At 39.4% G+C, this 15771-nt stretch overlaps 1 protein-coding gene across 5 annotated transcripts in view; it reads left to right on the top strand.

Annotated features, from left to right (window-relative positions):
• The window catches only part of FGFR2 (fibroblast growth factor receptor 2), a 100313-nt gene that overhangs the window by 18793 nt on the left and 65749 nt on the right, over nucleotides 1-15771 (top strand). For all 5 annotated transcript variants that reach the window (XM_006025109.3, XM_025205887.1, XM_006025110.3 and 2 more), the window contains exons 2-4: nucleotides 742-1008; nucleotides 1606-1680; nucleotides 11039-11208. In XM_006025109.3, the coding sequence (XP_006025171.1) occupies nucleotides 742-1008; nucleotides 1606-1680; nucleotides 11039-11208 (512 nt within the window). The remainder of the gene's footprint in view (nucleotides 1-741; nucleotides 1009-1605; nucleotides 1681-11038; nucleotides 11209-15771) is intronic.

Here is a 15771-nt window from a genome sequence, read left to right as displayed (position 1 = left end):
GATGAACTGCATCATTTTGAACTTGTGTACATCTTGTGCTTGATAGCTTCACTCAGTGTTACTGGGCTTATATTCTATTTAGAGACTATAAAATAAAAGGTTGAGAGAACAAATTTAATGGAAGAAATGACTGTGCGTTGGAGCAGAGAGCTGGCAGCACAGAAGACAAAAGTGGAGGCTTTGAAAAAGGTACAAAAGGGCCAGAGAAAAGTAAAGTGTTTATATTGAGTATAACACACCCATTTAATCCAGTTTAGGTTGCTGTGTATTTTTGTATTTTCCCCCTTCCCCGCAATGAATTTCTTATGGGAGAAAATATTTGTTCATTTAAATTGCATATGTGAAAGGTAAATTAGGTTTGAGCCCCCCAATTTTTTGAGACCTTCAGAGTCTCTGACTTGATTACATTCATCTGTCTATCTTAGATTGTTTCACCTAGTAGTAGGAAGCATTTGTCTGTGCTGTGCCTCTTGGTAAGGAAATAGCTACATCAGTGAAAAGAGGACGGGCCAGTACCGCTTTGGTGCGGGCCACCTTTGTGGTTAACGTCTCACAAATAAAATCTGTTCCATATTTTCATGTTTTCAGTTTTATGAGGCAGGTTGCTGGGAGAATCTGGTAATGGAATATAGATTTTTTAAATGATTTCTATGGATAAAAGGGGCCTTCACTGACTTTTGTTGGAAATTCTCTCCTTTCTTTTCTCTTCCTTCTGTTTCCTCCTTCCTTCCATCTTTGCAGAGCCTCCAACCAAATACCAAATCTCTCAGCCAGATGTATATTCGACACTTCCGGGAGAACCACTTGAGTTGCGCTGTCAGTTGAAAGATGCCATCATGATCAGTTGGACTAAAGATGGGGTCCCATTGGGGCCTGACAATAGAACAATGATTATTGGGGAATATTTGCAAATTAAAGATACTACACCAAAAGATTCGGGCCTCTACTCTTGTACAGCTGTTAGGACCTTAGAAAGTGATTCTCTGTACTTCATTGTAAATGTCACAGGTAAGTGAGCTAAATGCAAGCAGTAGCAATGTCTTGCACGTGGTAGCATTTTTGAGTATGGAAAGTGCTGCATAAAATGATACTGTGTCACAACTTGCCTTTCATAGTGTTAAGATTCATGTTTCCCCTTCAGAGCAGATTCTGAATCCGAGTAAATTTGCAAATGCTTTACACCAGCTGCAGATCTAATCATGTATTTTATGTCTAAATAGAAATATAGAAATATACAGTGAGATGATAAAAAAGCCCAGTTTTTGTGTATATTCAGATTTTTCATATTGGGAGATCTATAAATGTCTCCTAGAACTATGCACCCATTGGTACTGATAGCTTTGCATGGTGCTGTGTTGTTATCCTGTGAGACCATTATATTTGATTGGACCTGTTAAGAGAAGAATTGGAGCTAGAGGGAAATAGATTTTTTTCTGGAATTAGCAAACTGGCTTTGAAACCTCTATAACAGTTCAGAATCATTAACCCCTTTTATTAGATTTTGTCAAATCTAATCAAAATGGACCCTGTTTAGTGGTCTAAAATCTAGAAAACTGGTGCTTATTCCTATAAAATGCATTAAAAGATTTATTCATCTTTGTGCAGATGCTCTATCATCTGGGGATGATGAAGATGACAATGATGCCTCTGAGGACTTTGTGAATGACAACAACCAGAGGAGTAAGTAACAGGACACTGCTGGAGATGACTGGCGGGATTCATATACAAGATACCTTCTAACTCTTTGCATTGCTACTTTTGCTTCTTGGCTGTTATATGCATGTGACATCAAATAACAATAACTTTTCTACTGCTTTCTCTGTTTCATGACTCTGACATGCAAAAATAAATTAATAAACTGATACTTTTCTATACCCAGTTTACTAGTCTGTTCTGTCTGGCTCATTTAGCTTTTCAGTAGTTTTATTTCTTTCTACACTTAAGTCCTTTTTGTGATATGGGTTAAAAACCTGTCATCTGTCTAACTTCCTGCTTCTGCATCTGTTTTGACATCTATTAAAGAAAAAAAATCAGATTGAAAATGAGTTAGTTAATGGTGGTTTGGAACTTTTTTTGTTTTTAACTGAGCTTTAATTAGTCAAATCCTGCAGTTGTTACTCAGTTAAAAAAAAATCCCATTGGAGACTGTAGACAATGGGAGACAATAAGACTTCTGCCTACTAAGGACTTCAGGATTTGGTCCCAAAGAATGCACTTTGGCTGATTAGCAATCCAAAGCAAAACTCATATATTTATGGTAGTTAATTAAGGTGAAAGCAAGTTAAGAATCCTAAACCTATACGGACATTGAACTTCATTCCCTTTAAACTATTTATAGAAATATTAATAGGGTCTAATTAGAGAAATCACTAGAAAGAAAACGGTAAAGCATGTATTAGTCACTTATTGGTTTCATGGTAAAATGATCAAATGCCTGTGGGTTACTGGTAGTGTGTCATTGCTTCTACTTTATAGAGTCGAGTGATATAAGGCACGCAGTAAACTTATATGAAATGTAATGGTCATTACATTGCAGGTGTCATATACCTAGAAAGTGTAATAGTTGAGTGCTACATTCATTCTTCAGACTGCTTGTAATTAGTTCTTGGTTGGCATATATTCTACGTAGCTGAAGTATTCATTCAGATGATTAACTACCAGTCTTATTTCAACTGTACTAGTTAGATACTGCTGTATATAACTGCCTCTGTTCTGAAGCTGTGAAACATTAGATGCTATTTAAAATGATATAAGTTCTTAGCTGACTGTTTGGCCCCTGCCATCTGTTAGTGTGATTAACTCAGTCTGATTCACAGGTGCAGCTTGAAGTGGCTGAGATTAAGCAGCTGTAATGCTGCCTTGACAAAGGAATGCAGTGGCAAGAATAATTGGCAAGTTTGGAAAAGGGACATTGCCTTTTAAAACAGACATCTATGCAGTACTTGGGAAAACCTCTTTATTCCTGAAATTATGCATGAGAGCAGAATTCCTTGTTGTCTCTTTAGAAGGACACCCATGTTACTGTCGTCATTTTTTTTTTTTATTTACACACTAATATTGCCGAGTTAGTAAGTACAGTGCAGCTTTCAATCTGCACTAAAGCTGGGGGAGAATTGCTGTGAATAAATGAATTTTGTTGATGGGTAGAACTGGCAAATGGAAAACGCACAGAATAGCATGCTTTGTCTGTTTACTTAACACATGCGACTTGTTCTGAAGAGGAGTAAATACGAGTAAAAACAAATGTCTAGGCGTATACTTTGTCACACAAGTGATGCTCTTGTAATGTGAGGCTTTGTTATAAGCCACTGCTAATAAATCTTTGCTGAGAGGAGTGTGAAAGACTTGTGATGATTTTAGGCTGCCATTGATAGATTGTGCAGATTAGCAAGGGTCACTTGTACTCCCACTGCTCGAAAAGGACGGTCAGTGATGGCTTTGCATATCAAAAACTTTTAACACAGGGGGTAAAAAACCATAAACTTTTTAAAGTATGGGGGAATGGCATCCTCACTCATAAAGACAAGCCAGCACTAGAGTTCTCTCTCTTTTTTTTTTTAACAAGGTTTCCACACAGGACGACCTACCTCCGGCTGTGGGCTAGCGACTTGTTGGCATGGCTCTAGAACCAGGGGTTGAATGCTCCCACTGCCTACCTCATCCCCACTTTTCTCTGCCATCCATTGAAGTTGCCATTAGTGACCAAAGCCCCCAAATCTGGTGGCAGGCAGTGGGATAAGGAGGGTTAGTGATACCTGTGTTCACCCCTGGTTTCCAGAGCTGCACCAGAGAAGTAACTCCAGCAAGTGCATTGACAACTCCTGCTGGCCACAATTAACCCCTCGCATGATGCCACTTAGACAGCCCTTCTGTAAGGTAGTGGGACTCCACCTTAAAGAGTTGAGTCAAGAAAAGGTCCTGAACTTGTCTGGTGAAGCAGCCCTGCCAAATAATGAAAGATGCCAATGCAGTGCATGTTTGTTGTAGCGCTGCAACTCAGCGTGGCAGTATCAGAGCTGGGTGAACTTTAAGGTTATATTCAGGGTTTGGTACCTTTGCTGACTTCAGCAAGTTGAACATGGGCTGAAAGTAGCATACCTGGGATCCTCCAACCCGTATGCTTTGTTCCTTGTTCCCTTTTAATATTTTATCTTGCGCCCAAATGCTGTGATTGAGAGAGAAAATACGAGTTGAAAAACAGTTTGAAGATAGCTGCCTGAGGAGTTGGAAGGGTTAGAACTAGTTTCCCTTTGGAGTGAGATGCTGATTAGGTTACAGAGATGTTAGGTCTACCTGAGGCTTTCCCACCTGCACTTGATCTCCATACAAACTTCTGAAGGGATCATACCGTAAACCAAACTTCAGGATTCAACGTGCACTTGCTGGGTGAACAGGACCCTGCAGTTGTCTGTAGAGCCGGCCCTAGGACTGGGCGTTGTGTTGCAACCGCCCAGGCTGCCGTGGTCAGCGGCAAGGCTGTGCTCACAGCAATGGTCTTTCCTGCCTCACCCCAGGCAGGAGGGGGGTGCTCAGCTCAGCTCACCCCCCAACTCCAGCTTCCTGCCTGGCACATCATGCCACTCTGCTTTGTCGCTGGACTGTGCCCTGTGACCCTGCCTGCCTGCAGCAGCACTGCTGACGGTGGAGGTGGGGGGTGCTGCATCAGCCCTGGGCAGTGGGGAAATGCCAAAATACAATTATCTCAGGGCACCATTAAGGCTGGCTCTGGTTGTCTTGTAGCCCTACAGAGGATTAGGTTTTCTAGGTTTCCCTTCCTGGCTCCTGTGAAGCACAGAGGAGGATTATGGCCATACCTTTGCCTTCCTGTGCCTTGTATGCATTAGGCACAGTATGTTGCTCCCATGACCATGACCCTGTCTGAAATGAAGCAGGGGAGCTCTGGTCAGACCTGCTGACTTTCCTATCATTACAAGTGGACCCTGAAGAACTGCGTGCGTTTCCTGAGCTGCATTTTGAACACTGTAGATCTAAGATAGTTTAACTGATAATTTGCATATAAATTACAGCTGTGTTCATTAAGGGTAAAAAATGATAACTAGGGCCGTTTTGCATTTGCTGTTGAAAACAAAAGGCCATGCTCTTCAAAGGTTGTTGCTTGTTGATGAAACAATTCTGATAAAGTGCAGCTGGCCTGCCATGTTAATTATGATTTGATGAAACAGGAAATGGCTGCAGTGCCTTTTAGGGGAACCAAACCTTGGCATTCTTAACCCTGCATACTTAGAAATAAAACAAAGCTTTGGGGGGGATATTTTTATTTACTGTTTTAAAATGGTTGTTCCTTTTAAAATACTATATATATGACTCTTCATTTACACGTATTTCTTGTGACCACAGTTTTCTAAGGCAGGTGACTATATTTGTCAATAAAAGCCTAAATTTTTAAAGGGCATGCAACTCCATTTATAGTTGGTAGGTGGTTTAAGAGCTCAAAAGCTTTGAAAATCAGGCTGACTTCATTTACGGGACTGTGTAGAATTGGGCACCTAAATTTGGCAACTCAATTTGATCATTTTGACCTGCAGCCCTTTTTAGTGAATGGCACGTACCAAACAGAGCAAAATATGCTGCCTTCTATTTTGACTGTCAGAAAACAATGGAACGAGTTTGTTCCAGGCAGCATCCTGAATGGCTTTTTATTACTTCCAGCTTTTGTTTAAGTGATAGGACGTGTGAAAAGTGTGGGTTGATTCTGCCCTAACATGAAGTCCTCTCTTCACAAAATAGTTTGGCAGCTCAGACTTCCTCTGTAGTGTGCTAGTGATTTGCCTCCATCTTGTTCTTTAGGGATGCCTCTAGGCGATGCAGGGCTATTCATTCCTAATGCTGAGAATGTAATCACTGTCATTTTCTGCTTGATCGCATTATGATGAATACACCGTTGACACAATGGGAGTTGAAGCGTTCTCATCACCTTGCAGAGTTATGTCCTGGCTCCCAGCTTGACATTTGATTAGTACATGAATACTACCTGGGATAATCGTCCATATGACATGTACACCTGTCTGTTTAGAACTGGACTGGGGTCACTGATTGCCATTGGCTACTGGGTTATCATTAGGCTGTTACTAAATTGGACTGAATTATATACCAATGAGAGGAACTGAATCTAAGACCAGCGCCATGAGCATCTGCTTCCTCCCTCTCCGCCTTTTAAACCATTTCAATCTAGCTAAGTTGTTTTATATTGGCCATATGAACCTTTGCTTTAAAGCAGACTATATTTAAACCTTTCAGTGTCCTTATTAAACACCAGAGGATATCCAGAAGGAAAAGCTCTGTCTGTCTATGGAGCGATAACAGTCATGAAAAGGTTCAAACTAATCAAAGAGTATGGAGTGGAAACCTGCTCGAGGGAGCATCAAAAATTGGATGTCTTGTAGAAGTGGTCTTCAATTAAATATCAGATGCAATTGTACTGGAGACCTTGGGCTATTTTGATGTGGTCACTGAAGACACTGACTGTCACCGGCTAGAGGTGGTCTGCAGCCAAACTTCACTGTCTCTTATATTCCTATTTGTTGGATCCTTTTTTCTTTAAAGCTGGAATGTGAAAATGCTCTAGCAAAATGGTCCTCTGGGTTGTTTTATTTCAATTTTGCGTGTATACGATTTGCCTGATTAAGTGTAATGTGTTGGCAGTCAAATGCAGAGAGGCCAGTGGGATATTTTCTTCACTAATGAGAGTTTTAAAAGCAATCAGTAATTCTCACTAGGGCACCCAGTGCTTATGCTGTGACAGCACTCTGAGCTTTAACTAGATGAACCATAGGGCTATGCATTTTCAAATGTCTTGTTAGTAAAGATGGTATGCGCCCCCACACACACACATGATGCTTTTACAGCTTGAGGAGTTAAAACGGACAAACCACCACGTTTTTTCTTTGGTTTCAAGAAATCACAAAATGAAGATGGATGCCACAAGTCTGGAAATATTGCTGCCTCCCCCAGCCTGGTGAAGAATCAAGGCTCATCATTTTAATATGAGATGCTTCACCTACTACTCTTTTAAAAATATTGACAATCAGGCTTTGTTCTAGGGACTTTTTTTTCCCAACTGAAGTTTGGATCCTGTCAGTATTGGTTCCGACGTACCTGGGGGAAGTGTTCTGCAGACGGTTTGGGTCCAATCCTATACAATGAAAAGCTTTGACACTTCTTTCATAGCAATTTGGAGGGGACCACGAGGAATACAGATATGGGGGTCCTGTAGCCATCACCAGCCACTTGCCCCTACACGCATTGTATGCCTGAGTCTGTGCATGCCATGGACATGACCAGTGCATGTGTGAGCTGTGAAGCTGATGACAGAGGTATAGTGATGGAGCTCTGTGCCCAGGGCAGCTGTGTGGCATGATCATGCAATCAGCAGCAATGGCTGCTTTTGCATCTTCCCCACAAAGGTGTCGCCTGGGGCTGCTACCCTGCTTTCCCTCCTTCGGTTATGTGACTGCTGCTGAGTTGGTGCTGTGCAATTAATAGGGAGAATATCCCTATTAATTGCTTAGGGATATGCATAAGTGGCTGAGTAGTTAGATCACTTGTGCATTTTCAGTTTGCTGGGCTCCTAGATTAGGCCCAGTGACCGTATTTGTTTGGTTATGTTGCACTGCCTTATTGAATATGTATAATATTCTTTTTAGGTATTCTGGATTTCATGTAACTCAGTGTTGTTTGTAGTTAATGCCTTTTTTCCTAGATGCAGTTAATTCCTTTCCCTCCTATTTCGTTTTGTTGAAGGAGACTTTGTTCAGTTAGCGTAATCCTGGTTTTTAGAAAAGAATGAAGCTTTCCACTGCATCCCTATGTACTTTGGATCATTTAACAATTTCTTGTTGCAGTTTAATTTTAAATATTTATAAGTTACCTGATTTTATGTTTTGGCTACATGTGTGCATTTGCTTTGCTTTTCTAGTTCATTAATTTTAACACTAATTGCTTCTTTGGGCTAAAACAAAAAAATCACTTATCGTTTTTTAGCATCATTTTATGGCCTGCTGAAATGTTTTCTTTTGCAGGGGGAGCAGGAATTGGGGGGGGGGGGGTGGGGGGGGGTGTTGGTTAAAGGATTTATTCTTGTATTTCTGTTCAGTTGTATTTTTTATATGAGGCGGGGGTGGGTTTCAGGATTTCTGAGTTTACACTGATTGTAAGAACTGCTATAAATATTTGAACAACGGAAGAGTGTATTTATAGTGGAGTGCTAGGCTGCTAATGAAGGAAATGAAACAGGGCTGAGAGAAGTAGAGTTATTTTCTGGATTCCCTCTAGTCCTAAAAATTCCACCCTAATCTGATTTAGTTCAGGAAGAAGCCATTGTAAAAGAAATTAATGTTTCCTACTGGTAAACAGATCTCGATTCTACTTTTTTTAAACAGGTGAGGAGGTTCAATTAAAACCAAGTTATGAAACTACTCCACAGTTCAGCTCAAGTAGCGCTGTCTGTTGGAAAGGACCAGGCCAAAATACTAGGATATGTTAAGTGTCATTTATAAATGGACTGTCCTGATAGAGCTCTGTGGGGAAATTTGTATTCATGGCTCATCTAGTTGATGCTAATAGACCTCCATGGATCATGGGTATAGAGTATTCTTTAAATATGTTCCAGACCTGGCATCCAGAGGGTAAAAACCAACTGAAAAATCCAGTTCCTGTTTTACCATGATTATAATTCTGGGAAGTGACATATTAGAGAGAGAAGAGAAAGAGAACAGCAGCTCTTTTATATGTACGCGCGCACACGGATGCACACACATGTTTATCTCTCTGGACTGCAGACAAAAAGGGATGTATGTACGTCTAATCATCTGCATGAGCATGCAGCAACAGTAACCATAGCTATAAATGTAGGCTCACAAATGTATGTCTAATTTGTACAGCTGTGTTGGGCTTCCCTGTCCACTGAATATTTGGGGCTTTGATGTGCTTCAATAGTGAAAAAATCTAGAGGTTGAATTTACAGGATTATTTTTAAGTGACCTTCCATACATATGGTGCTAAATTGGCCAATTGCTCCGTCCACATACAGCTAAAAAGCCACTTTCCGTATTTTTATTTTACTTTTCCACAATAACGCATACTTTTTCTGGATGTTGTCCAACTCCTCTCTGAGTTGATATTGGAGATTACCACTCTGCTAGCTTTCTTCACCAAGATGAGAGAGGATGTTGTTGGATAGGGTATATAGATTTGGATTTGGCTGTGTGAATCATTCACCCACCGAGGTCTGTTTTGATGATTCCAGATATGAGAGGTACTTTTCATAGAGTGTAGCCAGTCATAATGCAAAAATGAACAGGGTCCAAGCTTACTTCCCTTTGCAAACTCTTGCACTGCCTTTGGCTCAGTGATGTAAATTAAAATACGGTTTTCCTCTGCCCCTGCATTTAAGTAATATTTATAACTTTAATTTGGACCTTGATATTGTTTGACCATGTTTATTATTCTTAGTCTTCCACGTGTTACTATTTCTTTTGTTGTTTTGATGGAAGAAAGATGAAAAAGTCTCCTGACAGAACAAAGAAAATGATTCAATACAGGCTAGGAGATATTGTACAGATTTGTGTAAATATTTTTAAATAATCTGCTATATAAATATTTCTCAAAGCAAAATGCCTCCAACAGAAGCTTCTGGCCTGTATGTCTAGTTTGGTTTACACCATCTTGTGCATACTATTTATTCCAGCATCATTGAGGTCTGTTGTGAAAGGACTCACAATTTTTACTCTTTACCTGGGTATTTCATAATTTAGCATTTAACCTTTGTATGGTTTCATAACGAATTGATGGGGAATAAAATTGTGTTGCATGGATGGACATACTTTTTTCAGTGGTAAATATATGTCCAATTATATTTTGAAAGAAAACATGTAAAAACAGCTACCTCTAAGTGATGGGTTTTAACTAAAAATTAATGGAAAAATATACAGGGAAAATGTTGGTACTCTGCAGCTGTACCTTAAGACAGAGTCTTACATCTGAATCCACAGAAGAAGGCTTTCTGTGGATTTGAAAAGAACAGCATGTATGCACTCAAGTTACAGTTGCTACTTAATGCAATTGCTGTACACGTGTGTGGCAGACTTGTGTCTCTCTATTGGACACTACAGAATTTGGGCAATATTTTTAGGAAATGTCCCAGCCTGAAAAACCCTGAATTTGGGGGCATTTCTGAACTCCAGATGCCATTCAATATTTGCTGATCGACTACCATCCTTATAATTTACCAGCCCAAGCCTTAGGTTTTAGTGTCCCTGAACATTGAATTCTTTCAGCTAAATTCGTTTTTATTGTATTTTATTGCGTTTGTCTCATCATGCAACAGCTTTCTGGGTTGATAGCATGTCCTCTTAAAAATATATAGTTTAAGGTCTGGAACTTGAATATTAGAAAATGGGTTTAATAAGCCAATTAACTCGATGCCTGCCTTACAGTTTGTCTTCCTGCTCTTTGGTTAAGACTTCATAAACATGTTTCCACTGTAAATACTTTACTAGTAGTTCTCGTATAAACTGATGAATATTACTGTTTGCACAGTGCCTTCATAACAGGAATTATGTTAACAGTTCCTTAGACTCTGCTGTCCAGTAAGCAGATACATTCATCTTTATTTTTAACAGATAGGGAAGCCGTTTTATATAGGCTCAATAGTATTAAAAAAAAAAAAAGCCTTTTCATTTTGGGTACCTAAATGTGGTATCTGATTTGCAAGTGTATGGAGCAGTAACTCCATGTGAAGTCAAAAGCAACTGTGAACATTGGGGTCCTGTGAAAATCAAGTCCTACATTTCCTCAGTCACTCTGGACAGTTTTGTGCTAAGTGACTTGTGTAAGTCCAGCGAGTCTTTTGCCGTGTTGAGGTTACAATGTGTGACTCCCAGTCATGTGCTAACTCTAAGCCACCCGACAATTCATATAAAGCCTCAGGGCAATGGGTGGGCTTGGTAAGAAAACTCACCACTTATAGAGCTTGCTTTTATATGTTTGTTTATTTTTCTGTATTTATTTCTGTAAATAGGAGCACCCTACTGGACACATACCGACAAAATGGAGAAAAGGTTACATGCAGTCCCAGCAGCTAACACTGTTAAGTTTCGTTGTCCAGCGATGGGAAACCCAACACCAAGCATGCGGTGGTTGAAAAATGGAAAAGAATTTAAGCAAGAACATCGCATTGGTGGATATAAGGTCAGATTCCACTTTGTTATATTGTTAATTCTCATTCCTGCCAGGGGCCTGATCTAGAGTCTACTGAATGCTATAGAAAGGCTGTCAACGGGCATGTCTACACTTGTGCTTTAATGTGCATTAGCCTATTTTTAATGCGCATTAAATCATCACAAAAAAACCCATGCGCTTTTGCTAAAGCGCATTACAATAGGCGAATGCACTTTTTTTTTAGTACCTCAAAGTGGAGATACTAAATTTAATGTGCATTAGCAAAAGTGCATTAATGAACGTATAGACATAGCAATGAACTTCAGATTGGATATAGAAACAGATAAAGTAATTAAAGATGGTTCTTTCATCTTGTGTTTTTTCATGAAATAATTTTCTTCTTCTTTTGGCTATTATTGGACTTCCAAGCTGTGTTCTAATTCCATCCCAAATACAAACTCATTGAATATAGATTAGGTGAGGATATATATGAAGACCTAGTTGGAAAGCTGAACGAAGACTAACTTTATAAAACTAAAGGTGGCGGGGTGGGGTTTGTGATGTTATTTTTTATTTTTTGAACATATGATATTTTAGCAGTAAAAGCTTTCTATTGTAACAACCTGGGATATTCGCCTCTATTATTACATGCAACAATTGCGTACTTTATTAGAAGGATTTTAATAAAGGAGGTTTGGAAGTCAAAAGTTGTTATTTTCTACAGAGTTTATGGCCTGTGAAACTGAAATGGGAAGCAGAGTTTGGAAGAAAGTAGCAGCAATTATTTGTCAGGGTTTGTTTGAATTTTAAATAGCTTCAGATTAAAAGTTTCAACTCAAACTAGGAGTTACTGATTAAACGGGAGGTTTATGGAGGCCTGTTGATGCACTGGGTTACTGCAGTAACCTTTAACCTCTTGGTGTCTACTTAGGTCAGGCCCTAAGTTAGAATTTAGTTATCTTATCCGAGCTCTGGTTAGACATGGATTTGTTGATACATTTGTTCCTAAGTGAAGGTGCTTAAGAGCAAACAACTACTTAAGTGTTGTCATTCCCATATTGCCCCAGGGCTCTACGCTAGCTCCAAGCCAGTTTGGTCTCTACAGGAGCAATCTACTCTGGCTTCCTTGACTGGAACTTGCTATAGAAGAGTTTTCTAAACTGTACAGGGGCAACATCATACTAATAAGTAATTTCAGACTTCAGACTAAATCTGCAACACTGGGACTTGAAGGAGTGGAGGGAGTGCAAACGGAGGTTGTATTTCAAATTAATCTTTTACCAATATTAGAAGCCACAACCCCTTGCAAAGTTGTGATCTGCACACAAAAGTAGATGGGAACACAGAAGCAGTCATTATGGGCATATATATGGTGAATGTCAAGGAGTTGGCTTATCTTTAACACAAGCTGCGTCTAATTCATGCCAGTATCTCTGGACGAGCATCAGAGGATTGCCTTGATTAGAAAATATTACTATGGTTTCAAAGCTTTGCTTTAGCATGCAGTTACATTGCTTCATATTTTACAGTAAAGTAAAATGGATTATGTTGGTTTTGACCATCCTTAATCTGTACTTTACACTGTTGAATTTTAATTTGAGGAACCCTAATCACGTTGCATGTATGAAATAATTGAGAGAGGATGAAGTGACTTGTTTGAGCTGACCGGGAGAGTTAGCTTAGGAGCCAAAACTGAAACACAAGAGTGGGGATGACCTTTTCCCTGTTCTAATGATGCTACTTAACTGCTCCCCCACTCACTTTTGATAGTTACCTCCTTTTATTCCTTTTGCTTTACCTGCCTCAGTAATTAAGGTGTAGTGTTTTAAGGGCCTCACCAAAGCAAGCACACGCTTTGGCTCTCATGCTGTTGACTCAAATCCTCCCTATTAAAATGTGTTTTCCAGGGCTAAGGAGGGCAAGCTTCAGGCTCTCCTTTTCCTTTTCTAACCAGATTTACTGTAGAAAGTGTCAATTTTTCCGACATTTGTTTTTGGACAGAGTAAAGCCCAGAAATTTTTCCCAAACGGACATTAATTATCTAAGTAGATTTTTCCATCTCTTTGCTTACTCCATAAATTGTTGTTGCTTATGTACACCTGGCAACATCCTCTGCCTTTCATAACACAGGAGAGTGTTAATGAATTGGCTATAATTCAGTGGTTTACACCTTGCTAGAGTTGTTAGAAAAAAATGAAGCCAATTAAAAAACAACTAATCCTGTCCTGGAATACAGTAGTAGCTGTTTTCAGTACTAATGGGGCCATTGTTTAAATACTTTACAGCTCATGTCAGAGACACACAGATCCTGAAATCAAAATATGTGTGTTTGCATTCTGTGGTGCAGAGTGAAGATATTGGAGCTGGCTCTATATGAATTACTTTTGTTAGCAGGGTAAATTAGCCTGAAGCTCTCTACTGTGTCTGGTATCCAAGTTAGCTCATTCAGAACCAGCTCTGGTATTTTTATGTTGTACTAAGCTATAAACATACCTTAAATTGGGTAAATTTGTATGCAAGTTGTGTGTACAGAGATCAGAAGAAAATTAAGGAACTTGCAAATATACTTTCTAAAGCTAGGAAGACAAGGTGCAATATATTCCTGCAATACTAAATCATGCTATCCTATCTTAAGATAGGAAAACAGGGTTTTTTGTGTGCGTTTCTCATTGCAAATGTATTTTGAATTATGAACTCATTTGGAGGCACTGATTTACCATTCCCATCCTTCAATAAATGCCATTTTTACTTTTGATAACTACTTTTATCTCAGCTTCTCTTGGTTTTCTGAGTAAATAAATGGACTACCTCTTGCTTAAGTGTCACGGAGTGAGAGTAAATGTTACAATATGAAGTCCTCAAAACTCTGGTGGGTTTTGTTTCTGAGCAGTTCAACAGGGAAAGAAAACATTTTGAAAGCTGTGTAGGTTGCAGCTGTGTTCATCTAAGGACACAGGCAGACAAGGTTCTTTGGGTGAATCTAATATCTTTTTGAAAGTTGTGGATCTTTTTAGATGGGGTGATTTCCAGCCAGACTTAGCAGCACCTTGTATTGAGTTCTGTAAATTGTATTGAATGCCAGGATGAAAAATATATGTTACGTGTTTCTACTATGGAATTTAATATTAAGGGTGCCCAGTATTCAAGGGCTCAATGGTTAGGGCAGGACTTTCACAGGTTCATTATTGCCAGATGAAATTGCATTCAGTGCCTAATGCTCTTGGAAGAGCCAGTTACACAGATATAAAGAGAAAACCAGAGGAAGGAAAACACAACATTGTTCACTAATCCTCCAGCCACCTCTGTATCTCTCCTTCTCTCTTGAACTAAGGAATCTATTATTTTCTTTTAGCTCTCTCTTATCACAATCAGATAGTAGCCTACAGCACTTTGTCCCTTTGATTGGGGGCTGCCGGGGAGTCGATTTTCATTCAGAGGGATAGCAGAATGGGTGCCTGTGAAGAGAGGTAGACTCCAGAAGGAATTCCTCCCCAGTGACTAATTCTGTCTTTTAAATACTTGGAAATTGAAACTTGTATGTTTTCAGGATATATTCAAGAGTTCACGTATCAAAGAAAAATGGACCCTTTTGTACTTCTCCAAGCCTTTTTGTTCTCTTCTGTCGCATCTAAAATGACTAATATTTGCAAGGTCACTTGAAAAGATTTTATAATTTTTCACTGTGTACCTTACGCACCCTTTAAGAGGTCACAAGATCTTCACATGTCTGTACACCACCCAGAAAACAAATTTACATCTTTCAGTTGCGACTGTATTAACAGGTGTTTGTTTCCCCATCTGAGTTTTGATAAGCTGCAACCCTGCAACCTCACCTCTCCTCTCCTTTCCCGTAAATAAAGGATAAATGAAGAGTTTATCAGTTTGTCAGTCTGATTCTGTGAAGGCCGTCTGAACCAGTTAGTTTCTAAGGTGCCTGATCTACCTTATACCATCTCAGTTTCTCATACAGTGCTGTGGTCATTTGGGCTCAACCTCCATTCACTTTGCATTTTGATTTTAATCTCTATATCTGAAATCTCCCACCCAAATGTTTCTAGGATATAAATATCAACCCAAACCGTTATTTACCAACGCAACTTTATCATGGGCAGAATGACACCCTTGGAAATCTGGGTCTGTAGTTTTGTGTCATAGGCCCATCTCTGCTTGATACTCGCCTGCATTCACATCTGGTATGTGGGGATAATGACATCATCTTGCAGAAGTCTGGCTGTTGGCTTAAGATCCAGCAGGGTCTAAAAAATGTTATGTAACAGAGTTGTCCCAACTATTGGGCAGCTGTAGCCCAGTAATGGGTTGTGACCTAGAATTTGGCGACTCCTTTTTAGGGAACAAGTTTTGCTTTTTTTTGCAGGATTTCTTTCTTTCTGTTTTTTTTTTTTTTCTTAAATAGAAAATTTGTCTTTTTTTCCCCAGCCTATCCATACAGAGCAAGAGAAATGTCATAAAGAATATAGAATTTGTCTTTGTGAACAATTTTAATTGTTCGTTTACTATGGTTGTCTTTTCTTCCCTTCTCCATTTTGGTCTGTCGCTGATTTTGTCAAGGGGAAGAGAGAGCACTTTACATGA

This window comes from Alligator sinensis, unplaced genomic scaffold (assembly GCF_000455745.1).
Source record: "Alligator sinensis unplaced genomic scaffold, ASM45574v1 scaffold28_1, whole genome shotgun sequence".
Taxonomy (NCBI): Eukaryota; Metazoa; Chordata; order Crocodylia; family Alligatoridae; genus Alligator; species Alligator sinensis.
This window is presented reverse-complemented; position numbering and strand designations above follow the sequence as displayed.